At 31.8% G+C, this 22,010-nt stretch overlaps 1 protein-coding gene across 5 annotated transcripts in view; it reads right to left on the bottom strand.

Annotated features, from left to right (window-relative positions):
- The window catches only part of Vps16B (Vacuolar protein sorting 16B), a 39,952-nt gene extending 29,677 nt beyond the window's left edge, over positions 1-10,275 (bottom strand). The window contains exons 1-7 of one of the 5 annotated variants that reach the window (XM_076458639.1): positions 10,141-10,275; positions 8,009-8,133; positions 2,243-2,309; positions 1,490-1,601; positions 1,219-1,304; positions 823-891; positions 186-278 (exon numbers count right to left, since the gene is read on the bottom strand). In XM_076458639.1, coding sequence (XP_076314754.1) covers positions 186-278; positions 823-891; positions 1,219-1,304; positions 1,490-1,601; positions 2,243-2,309; positions 8,009-8,028 — 447 coding nt within the window. In that variant the 5' untranslated portion in view covers positions 8,029-8,133; positions 10,141-10,275. Of the gene's footprint in view, positions 1-185; positions 279-822; positions 892-1,218; positions 1,305-1,489; positions 1,602-2,242; positions 2,310-8,008; positions 8,134-8,585; positions 8,605-9,926; positions 10,065-10,140 lie in introns of those variants that run through there. The other 4 variants (XM_076458634.1, XM_076458643.1, XM_076458657.1 and 1 more) reach the window with 4 other exon arrangements.
- Between the last annotated feature and the right edge of the window lie 11,735 nt (positions 10,276-22,010).

Raw genomic sequence — 22,010 nt, 5'->3', positions numbered from 1 at the left:
ATTTTTATTATTGATGTAAAGAGCACAATACAATCCTATGTACTACAATAATTATTGCACTTTAATTACCCTGAATAATTATTGCACTTTAATTACCCTGACATTATTGCTGTATAAAATTTGTGCTTTCTACCTTTCATCTTAGTAACACAATCTAATCTTACGGTAATATACAAAAATCTTACAGCAGTTATAATACTTCCATCTTTTATTTGAATTGCACAATCCAACAACTGAAACTTGGCTTTCTTCGACTTGAAGTGTTCCAAGAAGAAGGACTACATTTGATAGGATTAAACATTCAGAAATTACTTTTACATCATAAATTCCACTACCAGCAAATACAAGTTAACAAGAATATACTTCATTCTTTTGTTGTCACACAGTTTGTTCGTTTTCTAATTGTTAAATGAACCTGCACATATAAACCCCTATAAGTTCACTTAAAAATTTGAAAGAAAGTCCAACCTCATGTTTAATTACTGAAATGGTAAATTTAATGCAAACCATAAAACAGAGAATAACTTATGAAAGTTTCCTTTGAATTAATGCTTAAGTAATAATACACAGGACTAGAATGTAGTAAACACTGAGTTTAATATCCTTGTTATGTTTCTGAACAATTTTAATGTTTTAACTTCATTGTTTTTTTCCTCTTTAATGTTTTATTACTGAATATTTCACTTATGTAGTTTTTTCAGTTTTGCAAGATCCTTTTACTAAATTTGAGCAGAAAAATAAATCTGTTTTGAAACAAAACGAAAAGTAATAAATTAAACTTAATTTTAAAATGAATAACTAGTAAGTACGTTAATATCTTACTTGTCCTAGGACCATTCTTTTAACTGTATGTATGGGAGAAGTTTGGTTTTTGATGTCTTTCAAGGAACTCTGTAATAAATTGTTACTCAAACGTTTTAGTACTGCTACAATGCACTTCTTCCATTGTTACATCTAAACTTAATGTAAAAACAATACACTTCCAACCATTTACATGTACAATGCTTGTTTTTTTATATTATTTTTACTATGATTATATATTTCAACAACTGTTACATTAAATTTTTACTATTATTTCAAAAGTTAATTTCTGTTACTGTTAGAACACATTTACATTTAAATCTACTACTAAAACATTACTGACTGTTATGACTTAGTTCTCACTTATATTTATATTTAATATTGTCACCCAGAATATCAGTTTTTACTCAAACATACTCTTGGTTCTAGCTTCATTGATATTAGATGATCTTCTATGAGTTGTGTAGAAGGTAAACTGGAATCAACCACTGCATCAAAGCCCACTAGAAAAAAAATCAAAGTTTAAGATTTGTCTGTAAACAACAATAAATCCGATAAATCCAGTCTCATTTTATTAAAAGTAGATAAGGTAATAAAGCACATAACTGTTTAGTTTTGTTGTTTTCTCAAGACGTTCTCTTGTTGTATAAATTAGTTCTTAGAGTTAAATACTTCTCACAACACCAACCTTTCTCTGATGAGTGACTGGTAGTAAGTTCGTTAGCTGTGTTTGCCGATACATCTTTGTGTGGAAGATGGGAAAATTTAATTTTGCTTGTAGGAACAACAGTAGTGAAGTCCTGAAACAAAAATCATAGGCTGCATGAAACTCATTAGCTTAACAATGTAATTTTTTAATGTATTCTTTTATAACCCTCAAACTGAAATTCTTTTAGACAGGAATAGAGTAAACTAACCTATGAGACCTTGGGTATAGAAAATACATCAACTGAAAAAATTTGATCTCCTAACTACAACACTATAATTACATATTTAATCATTCAAGAAATGGTAGAGCTATGAGCTAACAGTCTGTACTTGAAAAAAAAAAAAAAAACACAGTTGTCCTACAAGCTTCTGTGTCACAGCTATAAATAATACTGTGATCTCTCAAGAAAACAAATAAAATATTCAGTTACTTCTCATTTGTATGCTTTGTAATATTTCTAGTTAAAAGTATTTAAAATAATTTTGAGTTTAAAAAAGATAAAAATAACAAAGAAAGATTTTTTTTCAAGTTATAATAATACAACTGAAAAACCTCCACATTTAGTCATGTTCAACAAAATTTATAAAGTATCAAAAATAACTTAACATAGTATCATTGTTATAATAAATCCATCAGTAAATCATTAACTAACCATAAACAAAATAGCTAAGATCATAAGTTTTGTTTTCAAATTTTAGGTTTCCATCTTTTTTTTCCCCATTTCCTACTTACCTCCTCATTATCATCAAAGTCAAAAGTTATTTCAAGTTTTTCATGCCAGTACTCTTCACTATCAAACCTAAGATAAATGTAAATATTACAGTTCTATTTCTGAACTATTCATCTGTATCAACATTTACCATAACAACCAATAACTGTGATAAAATATTTTACATTGCCAAATCTATTATATTTTTATTGATTACCACAACTTTAAATAAACATTTTACGAACACGTTTGAAAAAAAAAATTAAGAAATTCATTGAATAGTGCAGACTTTTATAAATGAGTCAAAATCTGAAGAGTATAAAAAAGAGTTATAAAGAGTTTGCCCTTAAAGAAGGAAGGTTCACCTGTCAAATGCACTCAGGTTATGAAGTTTATATCAGTTTGTATTAAGACTTCTTGAACCTATGTGTTTTACTGACGTCATTAATGTTCTAAAGAGAGGTTATTATCACTCAAAATCAAGTCTTTAGCTTATTCTAACCTCTGAAGCCTTCAGCATCAAGTAGTTAATACGTTAATCCCCATCTTGTATCATTTACATATAATGTTGTGATTTAATGACTCATCCCTTACCTTGTGAACAATTATCAACAATGCATTTTATTAGTCAATCATTATATTGTTATTTTAAATAAACAAGTAATAACCCATTACTTAAATAGTTTGTTATCACAGTGTTCTCCCTGATATAAACCTGCAATAAATATTTATGATCACTTTGACTGTCATCTGCAAGCTGATAAACAACCAAGCATTTACACAGTGTTAACCAACATACTGTCTCATTCTACTCAAACCCTAAGTATATAAACAATTTTACTGCCTGATCTTTATTATATTAACAGCCAAGTATTTAATAAACTAAGCTTTTTTCCCCTACAAAACGTTTGAAAGGCTTTCAAGTGGATAAACCACATGAAAAGATACTACAGTAATCAATGCATGTAAACTTAATAGAAGCTGCAGATTTTCTAAAGAGATTAAACACTTATGATAATTCAGCATAAGAAATGTATTAAATGTTTATAAGCTATAAATTTAATTAAGTAATAATCATATTGTAAAATTATAATATCCAGATAAGTTATTAATCTTCACCCCGCTACCAGTAATGTAGTGCTGCTTGAGTGCACCAAAGCTTAGGAAACTGGTGCCAAATTTCTGCCACTTCAAAAATTACACCTAAAGTTATAATTTTCCTATACTGAAAATATATTTCTGATAGATACTTACCTCATATCACATAAATAGCTATTTTTATTCATTGCTGCCCTCTATGTGCAAAAGTTAATTTTGCATGCCACAGCCCTTGAAGTTCCCACTCATCTAGAATTGAATCATCTAGATTCTGATGTATCTTGCATGTAAAACATCATGTGACAGCCCTCAACCAATAAAAGTGCAACATACTTTCTTTATTCAATCAACTGAACTATCACTTTGCAACAGAAAATAGAAGCACCAGTTTTCAGTGGAGAGGAAGGGTGTGAAGTGTAACAGGAAATAAGCACCTAATGGAAATATATTTTAAGTATAGGAAAATTATAACTTCTTGTATGGTAGATTACCTCTTCTCACATAAACAACCAGAATCCCACATTGAATAAGTGGAGAGACCAGTGAGAGTGAAAGAACTGGTTGGTTGACTTACTGTTTTATGGCACAAAGCAGCTAGGCTATCTATGCCAAACATCTGGTAAAAAGTTAAAATTAAAGTAAATTTAGTAAAATACATAAAAGGATATTAAGGTAAAACAAAACAAAGTTTGAAAAAAAACATAAATAGTATAAAACCAATGTTTACATCTAGTCTACAATGTTAAGAGAAAAACCACAGTAATACAAATTGTAAAGGACTTTCTGTACCATAATTGTAATTATCATAACTTGTCAGGAAGACTAACAGGTAAGTACAAAAACCATCAGTCACCTGAAGTTGGCCTTTCCAGTCCTGGTTCAGAGTTATTTGACATTATGGCCATTTTCAAAAAGTAATAAAAGTTTTAAAAGACATGTAGCAAAATTTTAATAATAACTTGCCAGGATGACTGACGGGTAGTTCAAATGGATAGCTTAAACAGCAGCGTTAGTCACCTGAAGTTGGCCTTTCCAGTCCTGGTTTCAAGTTATTTAATGTTATGGCCATTTTCTAAGTTCAAATCAAACTAGATGGACTGTGATTCTTAAAAGGGAGCCACATTAAAAAAGGTCTAATGTATAAATTAAAAAAACTTAAATGGCATTAAAAAGGTTAATGACCTTTAAAAAAGTAAAAACATTACCAAGGTGGACAGTGTCACCATGCAACAGAACCTTATGAGCTGTAATAGAGGGAGCAGTGACAGTGTGGAAAACTGAAAGCTACAATGAACAAAGTTAAAGAGGAGAAAATTGGGTCCAACTGAGATGGATGTTGAAGAAACACCTAAATGGGCAAAATATTGAGTAGGCTGAGGGAAGGACTTCTCCAGTTTGGTTAACCAGCCCACACAAGCTTCCTGAAGAAACATTCAATGAGTGATTGATGGACTCCTGTTTGGAGCAAGCTAACAGTAGCCAGCCATTCATGTAATGATGGAAGCACAACTCTTGAGCATATAAGTGACAGGTGAATTCTTTGACTATCAAACAAAAAAATATATGGGGCCAAAGCAAGCCCAGTAGGTAGTGCCTGAAATTGATAAACCACCCCATTGTGAATGGACTGAAGATAGGATCACAACTACTAAGATACCAGGATATGCAAGTAAGCATTCACGACATCCACTTTGGCCATCTACAAATTTAGAGAGAAAAAAGTCCACGAGGGTGAAAAATTACTCCATGGTAAAGGAACAAATCTATCACAGGCCAACAATCTTTAGTTTTCTTGGGGATGACAAACAGTCTGGAATTAAAGCCTGGAGAAAAATGATGGACAGGTTCGATAGCCAGTTGAGATAAAAGGTGGTGTACCATCTCAAACAGACATTGGTTAGTGGTAGGAGCCCAAGGCAAAAGGAAGGAAATGGGTACCTTAGACAAAGATGGAGGGGGGGGGGGAGAAAATGTAAGACAAGTCCTTCAGGACATACAAAGATAATGAGGAATCATGCAATGAAAAAGGAAAGGGATCATAAGAACTCATAGATATAGACAAAGCACCACACATACATTGGCATAGTAGGTTGAGCTGATTCTACAAGAGGGACACAGAACAAAATCCAGTGGTAGAAAAAAGGCTATCATAATCCTCATCAACCTGACCAGGTTCAGCTTGTTCAAAAAAAGTGCAGCAGGTTCAGGAGGAGAAGGTTAACCCACATGATTATCAATCTCACAACAGATAAAGCCAACAAGGGATCTCCCTACCTACAACTGTGTGGCAGTGCTAGGAGGAAGCACAATATCTGAAGTGATAACATTAACCTCCAAATTCATAATTGAAAGATAAATTCAAGAACAAATGTAAGAGAAAAAATTTAGAGTGAGAAAAAAAAAGACTGGAATATTCAGTTAACAGAAAAATAATTCACCTAGATAAAAATTAAAAAAAACAAATAATGAAGAAATTCTACTTTGGAAAGTTAACTATTTAAAATAATGAATATAAACAATATGAAGAGCAAAAAAAAGTGTCTTGACAAGAGCACTGCCACACAAGAAGTGAGTTTAATTGAAGAATGGGAGTCACATGCATCAAAAGAGTATGTCACAGTCATATTAGTTAAGGTTGTCACACAATGATTAACATGCGAGACACAATGGAATCAGTCAATCCAGATGGATAACAGCCTCAAGGCTTGTGGTATGTGGAAAATTGTTTTTGCATATAGAGGGCAGCACTGTACAAGAATAGTTATTTATGTAAGTGGAGGTAATGCACTCTATTAGAAATTAAGTATCCTTCATAACCAAACTCTCAGAGTATCAGGGAACATTCTGGCTGTTTGTAACACCTGTGTCCACCAGTAAAGCTCTCTTTCAAACAATGCAATACTCACACTCACTCTCCCTCAGGAGATAGGGTCATACAACATGGTAATACTCTAGCTCAAGAGTAGGTGTCAGAGTGTTAAGCAGTGAAATGTTTATCATATGTCATGCAATTAAAATGTGAATATCCACATTTTTTAAAGTCTTGATATTATCATAATATACAACTTTGGCCACTTTTTTATTTATTTATTTGCATTGACAAAACTTAGCAGGGTAGGAGATATACAAAGCATTGCAAAAGCCAAAACTGTTAACCCTTTCACTATGATTGTGATGTATATTTCTCAGTGATCTCACCCCCCTAACACTGCAATTAGGACAAGTGCTTTCCACTGTCATTTGAAATTGCTGCTCATGATACATGGAAGTAAAATGAATTCTAAAGTATTTGCCAGCATAGTACCTAATGTTGATACACGATTTCCCTCAATGCTTTCACTCAGCCTTTCAGTAACCAACAAGATGCCTAAGCAGAATATATGACCACAACTCCATGCTGTAGTAACCCTAATTACGATTTAAATATGCTTGATGCACTTGAGTCAGATAGCATAGAAGACAGTAAGAGTGAGTGAAGTGGAGTTCAAATACATGATGATGAAGAGGCAATGAGACAAGAGGATACTGGCTATCCATCTAGAGATGATAGTCAAGATGATGAGCATAGAACCAGCAGAGGATGATGTTAACAGCATCAACAATGGGAAACATTTGTCCCAGTTGCAGTGTGAGGGGGGTGGGAGAACTAGAAAATATACACTCCAATCACAGTGAATGAGTTGATACTGTTTACAGATTACTGTTGCTAAAACTGAAATTGAAGGAGGCTAACATTAGTATACATACAGTATTCAGTTGTTGTTTCTAGATGGATTCTTCTCTCCCTCTTCCTTAGTTTGAAGGAAACTGAGTTGCATGTATTTTTTTTATCAGTAGCATATGCACAGTCAATTTATTAATAATTTAAATAATCCTAGATAATTAGTGATACATACATCTTTATTTAAAAATTGCTCCCAAAAAAAGTTTCAGATATTATATTCCTACCCACATGATGACATCACATGTGGTAAATTTTGGCAGATCTCCACCACTCCCATAAAATTTAGCACAAATCATTGCCTGTTACTCATAAAAATCATTATTTATCTGATGAACAAAAACTACTACTTGATGAATTTGAAAATTCATTGGGAAACTGAGAAAAATACTTTTATGTAGTTCTGGTAATTCACTTGAATAAACAGTTTAGTCAAAACATAACTTGCAAGGATATATCTTAAGAAAAAACTGACTTATAAAAAATATCAAAATATCAGTTTATTCACTGACATGTTTTAAACTAAAACATAGCTGATAATAGTAATTGTTTACAAATCTGTAATTATGCTTATTAAATACTGCAAAAATACCAATGTCTTACTTATACATTTATCAGCAGAAAGTGAATTTCTAATTGTAAATAATTACTTTTTGTGAACCTAGTTCTGCTTTCCATGTCTCCTCATTATCATTCTTATATATTTTGTTCCAATTTATATCTGCTTAAATTTACTGTTTTAGTTATATACAACTTAACAGTGTAAACTTTAATTTCACTGAATTTTTTTATTCTGATATAGTTCAAAGATTTTAAAAAATCCATTTTTCATCAAATATTATACAATGCAAAATAATTAATTTACCAATGCATTCTAATTTTTGGTGCATATGATAATAACCTTTAACATAAAAACATTGTAACATTTAACAAATGATGTTGAAACTGTTCTCTATGAAACTGTACTAACCCATTAATTTTTTCTGCCATCTTCCAACCTAAGAAGTCACTTGCTTTAATAAGTAGATGGCAGAAGTTATAGTTGTTTAGTCAGTATGTACTACTCCTTCTTACTAGTAAGCTTCATTACAAAGTCTGAAACAGGAAAAACAATAGGCTCCAACTCTGTACTAAATTATCCATATTCTACATTAAAAATAAGCAGCTAACCATAACAAAATATTTTTGTATTGCTTTAACATGAACAAAACTACTGGTGATTTGTATGATGACAGATTATTAAAAAGCTCACGTCACAAAGTCACAAAACTTAAACTTATAATAGTATGTTTTAGAAAATATTAAACTAGGATGCCACAGAAGCAAACTGTGTGTTACTGCATTTTAGTGAAATTAAATTAAATTGAAAATAAAACCATCTTCAGAACAAACTAAATGACTTCAGCTGCCTATTCTTAACTTGTAAGCATATAAGACATTTTTAGGGCATTTTTTTGCTTTTATGTACAGTTAAAAAAGATTAGTAGTAATAACAACTAGTGCTAAAAACAAAATCAAAAAAGAAATAAAAACTGAGGTCACTCAACTTCTCAAAATAATCAGTTGGTTGATTTAGTGTTTTATGGCACAAAGCAGCTAGGCTATCTGCACCAAACATCCAGTAAAAAGTTAGAAGTAAATTTTGTAAAATTCATTAAAGGAAATTAAGGTAAAACAAAACAAAGTTTAGAAAAAAAAACATAAATAGCATAAAACCAATGTTTACATTTATTCTACAATGTTAAGAGAACAATTACAGTAATACAAGTTGTAAAGCACTTTCTGGTAAAAATTATAACATGTTAAAGATTTTTAAATGAAATAAAGTGTGAAAATTGTAATTTAACACAGTAAAAATTATGATTGAACACCTGAATGAAATGATACATAAATTCTCACATAATGCCAGCCAAACTGTAAAATATAAAATTTCAAAACTATTCATTTGACCATGAGGTATAGATATAGATTCAAGTATTAATGGTTTTACAATCTTAAATGTTAAACTTTAAACAATTTATATAGAAATTATAAACAAAAATATGGTTAGCAATAGTGATTTAAATCTTAAATGATCATTATTACCTACACTAATTCAACTTTTAGAGGTATAACTATTGGAGTCTTATCTCAAAAAATTACTTCCTGCTTGGTTTGACTCTGTAGGCAATTGATATAAACTGTACCAATTATGATAGTTAGTGTATGTGTGTTGTTAGCCAAGTTTTTTTGTTTTTTTTCAGGTTTAGTTATAATGTTATATTTACTGAAAAAATATTACATTTCATTGTGGGAATGGTTTTCCCTTGGAAAGTTTAAGGGTGATCCCAGTCAGGACCAATACATCAACTGACTTTTTGCCATAAGCAAAGCCCATACTTTTGTACACTGAAGAAAAGTACATGAGATACGTCTTATAATTCTAAAAGATGGTTAAGACTGACAAGTTACATTTACATAGCTTTTCTTCCGGTTATGGGACTATATTGCACATATGCAGTATTAAACAATAACTATAACATAAGTTACATTTTGCATAACGAATAGTAAATATATATACACATACGATCCAGGTTAGACAGTAGTTAAGTCCAGCCTCCAGGACTTACAATTCTAATATACGGGGTTAGATTCCACCACAATAAAAACAGAATAGAGCCCAATGTAACTTTGCTCTAAAACAAACAGTATGCACAAAATACAGCAATGTAAAGTAATTACATATTGTTTAACATAAACTGTATAATATATTCATGACAGTCATTAACCTATAGTATAAACTTTTACTTAAAATTAAAATACAGTAAAGCATCTAATCTAAATTATACTTTATAACAAATAATGTTTAAACATTACTATACTGTATATAATAACAGTCGAATTCTTACTTCATCCATATACTTAAACAAACGAATGTTTATACTAGTATTAAATGAAAATACATAATTTGAAATGTTAACTTCTTAATAACAGTCCATCACGCTGACATCCAAACTATTGGTTAGTACACAATACTACTTCCAGGTGAACAAATCTCTTCTGTATATGGAGAAAATAAAATTAAAATAATACATTTATTTTTAGACAACATGTACTACCTACGTTTTTCATAATTTTTGCACTCAATATCACGTGAGTATTTACACCTACTATACTTTAACCGTTACCAGATTCACATGTTTTTATACGACTGCTATTAAGGCAAAATTACACGACAAAACCTATCTGCTGTGTCCTCTACGGGTATCAAAACATGACTTTTAGTGTGATACACGCCTTCGGACTTACCATCGAACCACTGGTGACATTTTATTTACGACATTTTATTATAAATTGAACTAAATACAATAAAAATAAATAAATGTTTTTCCACTGAGGTAAAGAATCATGAACGTTCATATAATATAGTTCTCTTAAAGTAATACTGTTGAGAGTAAAATACTTTACTATTAATATTCCATTAATAAATATTATTTGATTGTGTTATAACTTTTGTTTTGCCTTTACAAGTGAAAAAAATACTTGTAATAACTTTGTTAAGAAAGGAAAACAATGATTTCCCCCACGCTAGTTTTGTTTATTTACTTTTGTTTCAGCGCATAAAAAATGTGGTTTCTACACTTTTGCTACTTTCTGGTAATAAACCCAGGAATTTGGTGTTGTAAGTCCATTAAACCGAGGTGGTTAGGGTGTTTGCCTCGTATTCCGAGGGTCTCAGGTTCGAATCCCCGTCACATCAAACTTGCTCGCCCTTTCAGGACTGAGGTCGTTGTAATGTAACAGTCGGTCCCACTATTCGTTGGTGGAAGAGTATCCTGAGATTTGGTGGTGGGTGGTGATGACTGGCTGCCTTCCCTCTAGTCTTACAATGCTAAATTAGGGACGGCTAGCGCATATCATCCTCGTGTAGCTTTGCGCGAAATTAAAAACCAAACCAATCCATGATAATATACAACCCAGGTGTCAGGAGTGTCATTTGAGAGGAGTTCTCACATACACCCATTCTACAAAATATTTCCATTTAAATAGGATTACACATAATAGAGTCTCCAGATGAATTTGGATGTCCACACAAAGTCAGCCTTTTTTGTTTCCACCCCCAGACATTTCATAATGATGCTCCTGGAAGACATATACTGTATGTTTTCTATCTGCGTTTAAAAAAAAAATGGGATCTTTAAAAGCTTTCATGCAGCCTGATCCTGTGCGTTTTTATCATAAAGAGGAGTTTAGAAAACATTTGAGTTGTTTCGATTCACTTAATTTTGTTTCATTGTTGTTTTCTAACAGATTGTATCTAACTTGATTTGTAGATAGCATAGAAGTTTTGCACATTGGACAAAACAAGTCAACGACAACAATGTTCTTATTAATTGACAGAGTGGATGATATGAAGAGATTATAGCCTTCGTTATGCTCTGTGAGAGGTAATTGCTACAACTGAATTTCAAAATTCGCAATTAACGGGTAAATTTTGCATATTTCACGCGAATATATAATAACATTACTCAAAGCTATGTCTGAATATCACTCCTCTTTGCACACACTTGCTTCATCCATTGCGATCTGAACACAGAATGCGTGGCAGCCTCTATCCGTTATTCAAGTTGGCAACAATAAGAAAGAAAACAAGAGAGCCTACCCTCTAGTCTTTCACTGCTAAATTATTGTGTATGTTTCTTATAGCAAAGCCACATTGGGCTATCTGCTGTGCCCACCGAGGGGAATCGGACCTTTTAGCATTGTAAATCCGTAGACTTACCGCTGTCCCAGCTGTGGACCACGCTAAATTAGGGATGGCTGGCGTACATTGCCCTTGTGTAACTTTGCGCAAAATTCAAAACGAACCAATTCACTGAAATGCGTAATAATCTCATATTAGCCCGACATCTGATTATTTCAATTTCTTAAATTTGGAAATAAAGCACTGATTTGTTTTAAAATCTCCACAAACGGCTATAAAGATCGTGTTTCTTTTCGAAGTGACAGGTTATGATGCGATAAATATTTTGTTGTTGTTTTCAAACATTTGTATTGAATACTGCAGGTTTTTTCTTCTAAAGTTATTTTCTCCTGTTGACTCAGAGAAAAGTTTTCAAGCTTGTGATGCTAAAAATCAGGCTTCAATACCAATTGTGGAAAAAGGATGAATAGCCCGTTATGTAGCTTTACACTTAGCAGCAGTCTAACTAAATATTGTTTGGTTATTTGTTATTAAGCAAAAAGCTACATAAAGGGTTATCTATGCTCTGCCCACCACGGGTATCGAAAGCCGGTTTCTAGTAATATAAGTCTGCAGACATATTACCGTACTATTGTAGGGGCTTTTTTTTCAAACTGTGTCTATATCAGTGCCATGTATAAGCCAAATGTTTAGCTAGAACGCTCGTTACAAAAGTAAAGGTTATTTGCGAAATCATTGTCCAACTTACCAACTAAATCAAATCATTTTGTAATAGCTCCACATTCTAAATACAGCTATAAATACCTAAGATTATTAAAAATACATATACAGGCTAATATATTAATTATACCTTTATATGTACTCTCTTTTTGGGGGCTCAGCAGATAGCCTGATGTGGCTTTATTATAAGAAAAAACACACGCACACTCTCTTTTTTTATTGCTTCATAAAATATACTTCCTTATAGTCTTACGTCATTATACGTAAGAGATTTCCCCACAACGTCATAGGCACTTAAGACACTTGTTGCTTTATATTATTACGCATTAACGGTTTGTTGGATTTGTAATTAAAAATCACTTTTAATATTTGGGTTAAAAAAGAGCATATCTCTTTCATTTTTAAACTGATTTATGAAGTGATATATTTATATATATTCAAGTGAAAAGTGGTAAATTTATTATTCTATGTGTTGTAGTTCTGCTCAAGAATACAGTGACAAGGCCGATAAAAGTATGACGTAACTATTGCGATATCAGAATTGTTTGCGTTATAAGTGTGTACGTAAAAAGTTGGAAATTAGACCAAACACCTTTTAGTTAGTGTTTTGGAATTTAAGCTAACTTAAGGTAAGGTTTTGTTAAGGTGTAAACTATATTCATTATAATTTATTTTGTCGTGTAGATTTTACAGTACACCAATAATTAATTAAGTTTTCCAAAAACAAGTTGGAGGACAAACTAAATTTATAGTGAACTTCCGATTGCAAAGTCGTAAGGCTAGGTGTCAGAATCTTAGATTCCAAGTCTTTGTTTAGGTCTGGTTGTGAACTGACTCGAGGGAATCGTATAACTGTTAAGAAGTGCAAATTTAATTGACCGTGGAAGGTTGAACTTCCTATATCTTGCAAGTTGGTCAAATTTTGGACTTGCTGAGAGTTAACCGTAATATTTTTAATTATCCAGTGTATCGGCACTATTGGGAGCCTCGGTTATAACTTCAGTTGTGACACCTCTGCTACTATCAGTAGTAGTACTAGAAGCATAGAACATAAGTGAAACAGAAAATCAAAGATAAATTAGCAATCCATTTGCATTCCGTTCAACTAGTCTAGCTTTGGTTAACCTTGCCCAAACTGAAACATAACAGTATAAAGAGAAAAGCTATTTGCTAACTTTATTTTTGTCACTATATAATGCTAAGTTATTATGTATATAATAAACAGTTTGTAAGTGAAGTGTAGTTCTAGTGCTATAACATTTTATCTTCCTGTTAACAACAAAGTTGAACGTGAATCTGGTGGCAATTACCAACAACTGAGGAACATAAGTCATCATAACTATTTTACCAATCTTCGGTACTAAATAAAATCTCTTTCGAAATGATCTTAAATAAACTAGTTAATGATAGATTGGAAACTGAATACCTCTTGGACATGATTTCTAGTGTTTCTAGGAAAAAGAACAGACAAAGTAATGATTTGAGAGTAGAAGTTATGTTGAAAAATGCATTTCACTGGGCAGATCAAGAATTGAAACGTAAGCAACAGCGTAGAAAACGCAAGTGGGAACAAAAGAAAAATTGGGTGTGTAAAAGGCCTCGTCATTCTTCAGAAATGAATTTCTTCATGTACACCACTTCAAAAGACTTTGGAGATCCCTTAAACTTAAACTGTTTCTTTGAAGAACTGAACTCTGACAAAAGGCCTTAAAAAGGAAAAAAAGTAGCTGTTTTAGTAGGTGGACAATCTATGTAACTCATCCAAGATTTAAGTGTCTTGTTTATGTACTATTCCTTATTTGTTCTGATACTGTGACTAAAGCTGGCCATAAGACCTAAGTTTGTTTAGGTCTTGGTAAATTTCAGATTCATACTAATAATGGTTGTTCCTTTCAATAGTAGGACTGGTAACTTAGTCCTGCTACTAGAGCTAAGTTATTCACACTGCCTGGATTATTAGTGAATATACTGTAGAAAAAAAATCTTTAGTTTTAAATTGCAGTTTATAAGAATAGATACAAACATAGTTGTGAAGTAAATATTTATAACTACATTATTATGAAGTACTTCAGCTTTCTTAGGAATTACTTTTATACTAGAGAGTGATTGAATCTTAAAATGAAATATCCAACACTTGTGTATTTTATAAGGTTAATCATTTAGTACATGCTTTTGTATATACATAAGAGAGCTTTTGTGGTAATTTGAAGTTCACCTTTTATCAAATTCTTCCTTTAAATTGATTTTAATGTATAATATTGTCCAGTATGATAGTATTGGGGAAGCATGGTTTTGATTTTTTAAAGTTATTCTGGAGTGAAAATACAACTTTTATTACTTTGCAAGCATCCATTTAGGTTTGACTTGTAAGTTGCCCCTTCAGGCATGATTTTGTACAAATACTGCTGTTTGAGCAAAATATTTTACTATTGAGAATCTTTGTGGTCTTCATCTTTGTTAAAAAGTACTCCGACAGATGCCATTTTGGATATTTCAAGTAGAATCATTTGTAAGCTGATATGAACAACCACATTTTTGCTATGTGGTTTTAAACAATGGAATGTGTAGATAGGTTTCATACAGTGTAGAAGTTTCTTGTCAGTTTCATTTATACTGGAATTTTTTTATACATAATGAACTTGTGTACAGAACTAATTAGTAGTGGAAAATATAGGAAAGAATGTTAATGTAAAATGAATTTTCTTGATTTGCACTAAGTTGTTTTTGTAATAGTTTTCAAATCAGTGGTTATTTGGGATCCAGTTTATGCAGTCATCCAAATTAAATACATTTCTTAGAAGGTTTGTAAAATGATTTGAGTAACATTTGCTGTAATCCTTCTAGTATAAAGGTAACCAGGAAGTAAAACAGTGTAATAATTCTATTCTATTAATGATTTGTCTTTCACTAAATATTAAGACACTAATAAATGAGCATAAGCCTACTGAAAAAACAACTTCACTACAAAATCTGACTTTTTATTTTAGCTAGTTAGTATGTTTATTAACTGTGGCGTTTGTAAATTTTTAAAAACAGAATAGTACAATAAAGTTTGGTTTTATACTTTTCTACTTGTTTTTTTTACTTCTGGTGTTGAATGTAGACTAGCAATTACCTCATGCCTATTCACTGTAATTTAAAAGTTAAAAGGAGTAACGTTTAAATTGGCTGTAATTTATCATACCATGTATTAAGTTCTAATGAATATTGTCCAGATTATAACCATTCCAACCAAGAATTGTAAAAATACTAACATTTAAATATGTAAATCAACAGAAGATGTTTGCAATTTAACAGTTGCTAGCTATTATTCTGAAACATTTGACAACTTTCTTTATTTAGAGAAGCAACAGGTATGTTTTATAACTTAAATTTATCTGTGCATGTTTGTCATGAATAGTTCCTGTTTATTATATAAGATTTCTTAGGACATGTAAAGGTATCTTACAAGTATGCAGCAGTTGTTTAATCTCCTGTTATGCAAACAGTTCAACTAAGAGATATTCTGGAAGTAAGTTAAATTTTGTAGACACTGAACTACGACTGTATTTGATGTAGAAAATTTTCAATGTGTAGAAGAAAAATACTACAGCACTTCCAGAATTTTGCTTTCAGTTTATAGTTTTAATTCAGATCAGGAGATAGGCCATTGCTGAAGGATGTTGAATATTTGAATTATTTTAAGTATGTATGTTTCAAATAAAATATTTATCATGTTCAATGTGTGTAAATAATTCTCAAAAGTAGCGTTTTATAGTTCTATATGAAATGGTAAATATTGTGTACAAAACTTCACAAGAAAACTCAATCGATAACTTAATGTATTCATTTGCTAGTTTCATATTCAAACTTTGTCATTTTGATATTAACAAAAGTTTAATTTATGAACAGTGGAAAAAAACATTGAACAAATTTAAAGAAATGTACTTGTTTTGCTCCAGTATCTTTATGTAAACCCTAAATTAAGGAACATTCTTTGAAAGGAAAAAATTAAATATATAATTTCTATTTTTTGTTAAATAGCAGCTCATCAGGAGTTTGATTGCTCAATGTACAAATTAACACATGTACCCACATAATCTAATTACAAAAATAACATGCAGATTTTCATGTCTAGTAACTTTTTTTTATTAAAAATACTTCTTGGAAAAAATGCACAGAACCTATAACATAATCTAGTAAGCTCACTTTTTCCCTAGCGATTTTATATACCTGTTTATGTAACAAAAAATAAATAAATAAATAAAATCATGCAAATACCAATCGTAAAAGAAATAATCAAACAAGATTAGAAAACAAACTATTTAATCAAACTACAAATCCTTATTTTGGCTCCATTCTGTTACTTAAAATCGCGTGCAATCTCGAAAAAGAGCAGCTGTGCGAGAATATGGAAAATGATTGCTGTTACTTCTAAGTTAGTCCTTTTTGCACCAAAAATGCTCATCCTTTCAGTGATGGGAGCATTATAATGGGACAGTCAATCCCACTATTTGTTGGTAAAAGAGTAACCCAAGAGTTTGTGGTGGGTGGTGATGACTAACTGCCTTCCCTCTAGTCTTGCACTGCTAAATTAGGGCTGGCTAGTGCAGATAGCCCTTGAACAGCTTAGCGTGAAATTCAAAACAAACAATCCAACTCCAGAAGTAATCAATAAGAGAAATGATGCTTTTCTATCAAATGATTGCATTGACCAATAGAAATAAATGTCACATTAAGATTTTTTCTACAGCAATAAGTAATATGCATGTATGTAGTAAGTTGAAGACGAAGTACAAAAAATATACTGTTTTTATTTAAAGCAAATATCCAGACACTAAGCTGTCTTAGCGTAGATGCCCCATTGTATAGCTTTGCTATAGTACAACATGTTCTATTATTTGTAATTAAGCACAAAGCTAAACAATGGGTTATCTGTGCGCTGCCGACCACAGGGATCGAAATGCAGTGTCTAGCAGTGGGAGTCCACACTGTGATTACTGACTTGCAAACAGAATATTTGAAAATCATATACTTTCATTCACAAAATATTTGGTGGGTAGAGAAATTTCATAACAGAGGTAAGAGTACTGTCGATGTTCACACTATATGAGGTAGAAAGAAAAACATTTTCACCTGCTCTGGTGGTTAGGATGTTGTACTTGCAACCTAAGGGTTTACGGGGTCAAATTCCTGCCACTCTGAACAAGCTCAACCTTTCAATCATGGAGATGTTATAATGAATATCCCTATTCGATGTTAAGTGTATCCCAAGGGTTGTTGGTGGGTGGTGTTGATTAACTGTCTTCTCTCTATCACTGCTAGTCTCTCGCTGGGACAACAGTAAGTCTATGGATTTACAATGCTAAGATCAGGGGTTCAATTTCCCTTTGTGGACACGGCAGATAGCCGATATAACTTTGCTGTAAGAAAATACACACACTGTCACTGCTAAATCATGGATGACTAGCATTGATAGCTATTGTGTAGTTTTACATAAAATTCAAAACAAACAGTTTTACCTGGTGCTATCACTAACAGCTGTAAAATAAGTTTTGTATGGATCAAATCAAAATAATTGTGAATGTGTGAAATCTTCTGTAAAAAATTTGATCCACAAACAGTGGTTCAGGCACCATGCCAAATGTTGTTTTTTTTTACATAGTATTTTATTTGTTTATTGTAGAACATCCCAGTTGGGCAGATTGAGATATTTTGTAAGCACAGAGATTTGCTGAATGTCTTGTTTACATTGTCTCAGTACAAGATGTGGTTGAGATGGAAAAAATGTAGAGTATGAGTGCAAACATAAAGACAAAAAGTAATACTTTTATAGATTTGGTTTGAATTTCGTGCAGCAAACATAAAGACAAAAAGTAATACTTTTATAGATTTGGTTTGAATTTCGTGCAGCAAACATAAAGACAAAAAGTAATACTTTTATAGATTTGGTTTGAATTTCGTGCAGCAAACATAAAGACAAAAAGTAATACTTTTATAGATTTGGTTTGAATTTCGTGCAGCAAACACAAAGACAAAAGTAATACTTTTATAGATTTGGTTTGAATTTCGTGCAGCAAACACAAAGACAAAAGTAATACTTTTATAGATTTGGTTTGAATTTCGTGCAGCAAACATAAAGACAAAAGTAATACTTTTATAGATTTGGTTTGAATTTCGTGCAGCAAACATAAAGACAAAAAGTAATACTTTTATAGATTTGGTTTGAATTTCGTGCAGCAAACACAAAGACAAAAAGTAATACTTTTATAGATTTGGTTTGAATTTCGTGCAGCAAACATAAAGACAAAAAGTAATACTTTTATAGATTTGGTTTGAATTTCGTGCAGCAAACACAAAGACAAAAAGTAATACTTTTATAGATTTGGTTTGAATTTCGTGCAAAGCTACATGAGGGCTATCTCTTTTTTTTTTATCAACGAATAGTGGGATTGATCGTAACATTTTAATGCCTCATGGCTGAAAAGGCGAGCATGTTTGGTGTAATGGGGATTTGAACTCACGACCCACACATTGCAAGTTGAGTGCCCTAACCACCTGGCCATGCCGGATTGCAATATGAGCTTCTTGTTTAGTGACCTTGGGACATCTCTAAATATCCTACTGTGACTAAGACACCCTCGGCTGTGGGGCATTTTAAATGATTCAATAAAATAAAAATACAGTTTTATAAAATTCCATGTGTGATATACATACACAAAGTATGAAGAAAAAATGGGCACGTCTGATTAATGAAGTTACACAGCAATGCTCAATCATGAAATGTATATGTCAAGTCTAAGCTAAGATGCATTCCAAGCAGGGAAGAGAATCAATTGTTGTAAACCGATGCCACTGCAGCAGAGAGAAAGCTATGAGAAAACTTTATATAAACTTCATTAGAGACTTGGCACTACTTCCATAAAAGGAATTAGTAACAAAATCATAGTCTGGGCAAAACGTTGATCAGAAGAAGACGAAGAGAAACACATGTAAATAAACTGCCAATTTACATTCTTCATTTAGAGCCACTTGTTGAATTAGTTTTGGTTTTAGTTCCTAGAATTATGAGTAGTCGACAAAATTCATCCAGTTAAGTAACACATCTACTTGAGAGTTGGATATGTACACTATTTGGAGAATAATAAGAATACAAAGAAAATCTGAAACAAAAACCCATGATTTAAATTAAATCTATTGTTAACTGGATTAAGTCAAACTACAACGATTAGCCTACAAAGTATCCACGTTACACCTCACGAGAACTCATGGAACTATCTTGTATCACTGATTACGAATTTTCCAGAGACCAGCCTCTAGACAGTCTATTACATTTAGATTATCGGGAGAGGGTTATTCTAAGATAATTACGCCTTTGGTAACTCACACTCAGGTATAACCTAGCCTACTCATTGCCCAACTGATGTTCTTCACCTTAGATCTAACACCAAAACCAGTCATGTTAAACCCAGCATAAAATTATCAAGTGTCGTGACAATGGTTGTCTAATTGAAAAAAAAAACACGAAAAAACATGCTGACACCTTACATTTTACATCTTTGGTAGGATCATACTATGGCCAAAAACATTTTATTAAACCTGAAGTTTTGAAGAAGATTTTTCAAACTGAGAAAGTTAACCTTCATTGATAACACCAGAACTCGGGTAAGACTGTCTACTATCCATTGGTAGAATTATTAAATAATAATAGTAGTAATAATTTTAAAAAAATCAAGAACAATATAAATGGACATTGCCCTGAAAAGGACCAGACTAAATTTATGATATCACTCCAACCATTCTGTATTTAAATCGAAATATATATTAATCTGGCCACTCCAACAAAGTCATGGAAGGAGGAAGAGGTCGAGTATACCTGACCCTCCTGGGTATACACATAAGTACACCCAAACACCAGAGAGACGAGACTAGACTACAGTTTGATTATTATTTTTATAAAGATGTAAGCAGAAGTATAAAGCATCAGCTGGCTGACTGTCATTAAGAACAAAAAAACATGATCTAATGAAGTTGTAACATGTTCTATCACCATGATCATCCGATGGGTTGTTTTAAATAATTTATTAAAAGTAATGCAAAGTCGAGGCAATGAACTCATAAAAATGAACTATTTAGTCAATCATGTTTGCTACATTATTATATCAGTTGTACACAGTTTTCACTCTCAACAGAAATTCACTCGCTAATGGTATTACGACTAACATACAAATATATGTTCTTGTAAATTACGCAGTTAATTGATTGAGTAACTGAATATATATGCTAAATTAACACTGATTTGAATAATTATTGACTTCTCAATCATTGAACGAACTTAAAAATAACTGAATGCTTTATTGACTCTCATATTCATAATTTATAGACGTTATTTTGACACCCGCTAGTACAGCGGTAAGTCTATAAATTTACAATGCTAAAATAAGGGTTTCGATTCAACTCGGTGGGCTCAGCAGATAGCCTGATAAAGCTTTGCTATAAGAAAACAAACACACAAACACGTTATTTCATATTTTGCAAAATCTATAGATCAGTAAGTAACCTTCTGGGCAGTAGGCCTAGGGTGTGAAAACTATATTTGTGTGTTTTTCTTATAGCAAAGCCACATCGAACTATCTGCTATGTCCACCGAAAGGAATAGAACCCCTGATTTTAGTGTTGTAAATCCGTAGACTTACCGCGAAAACTACATTCGGTTTGAGGAAAGGATTCGTTATGATATATATATAATGTATTAATTATTTAACTAATTGTGCAAGAAAACAATAAAATGTCATTTTATCTTGTTAAATAAAGGTTTTAATACTTATCTCTTAAAAACTACATTACGCACACTAGGAAAAGAGCTCATTATGATGGAGGCAATCAACTAATTATTACATTTGGTATTTGTTTAATGCAGCAAATACATTCTTTCTTATTATTTCATATATGGCTGTAATAATGACAATTAAGTGATTTATATTATTCTATTGGTTTCTTTTCGCAAATTGATTGTCCTTTTCGCACTCTAATCTCACCAAATTGATTTTGTCCAAGTTTTCGTGCGTCACTCTAATCTCAGCCGTGGGGCGTATAATGTGACCAACACTATTCTTAAAGAGTAGCCCATTTCTAGCATCTTCATCTAAATTAGACGGCTAGCACAGCAGCTGTCTTACCAAATAAGCAAATTAAAATATTGAAAACGTAGTTTACAATAAACACAGATAATCACTGTTTTGTATCTAACATTTCGTTTTACACATATTTAATTTAAACTATGCTCATGAGAATTAATTATTTGAATACTATTTAGTATTTCAGTTTTTTAGCAAGAAAATAATGACATTTTATCTTCAAGAGATCACTGACCAAAACAAACCAGTTTTACAAATTTCTTACAACAGAAGTTCAGAGTTTTTTTAGAAGAATAAACTAAATAATAAATAGTTATGAGAGATAAAGTTTAGTTTCAATTTGACCAAAACTTCTAATTTTAGGTTTAATTTTTCCAATTTACTAATTTCGTTTTGGGTTCTCTATTTTTTAAATCGTTATAACTATTACTTTCAGTATTGTAGAGGGTGTT

Source organism: Tachypleus tridentatus, chromosome 1, assembly GCF_004210375.1.
Source record: "Tachypleus tridentatus isolate NWPU-2018 chromosome 1, ASM421037v1, whole genome shotgun sequence".
Taxonomy (NCBI): Eukaryota; Metazoa; Arthropoda; class Merostomata; order Xiphosura; family Limulidae; genus Tachypleus; species Tachypleus tridentatus.
This window is presented reverse-complemented; position numbering and strand designations above follow the sequence as displayed.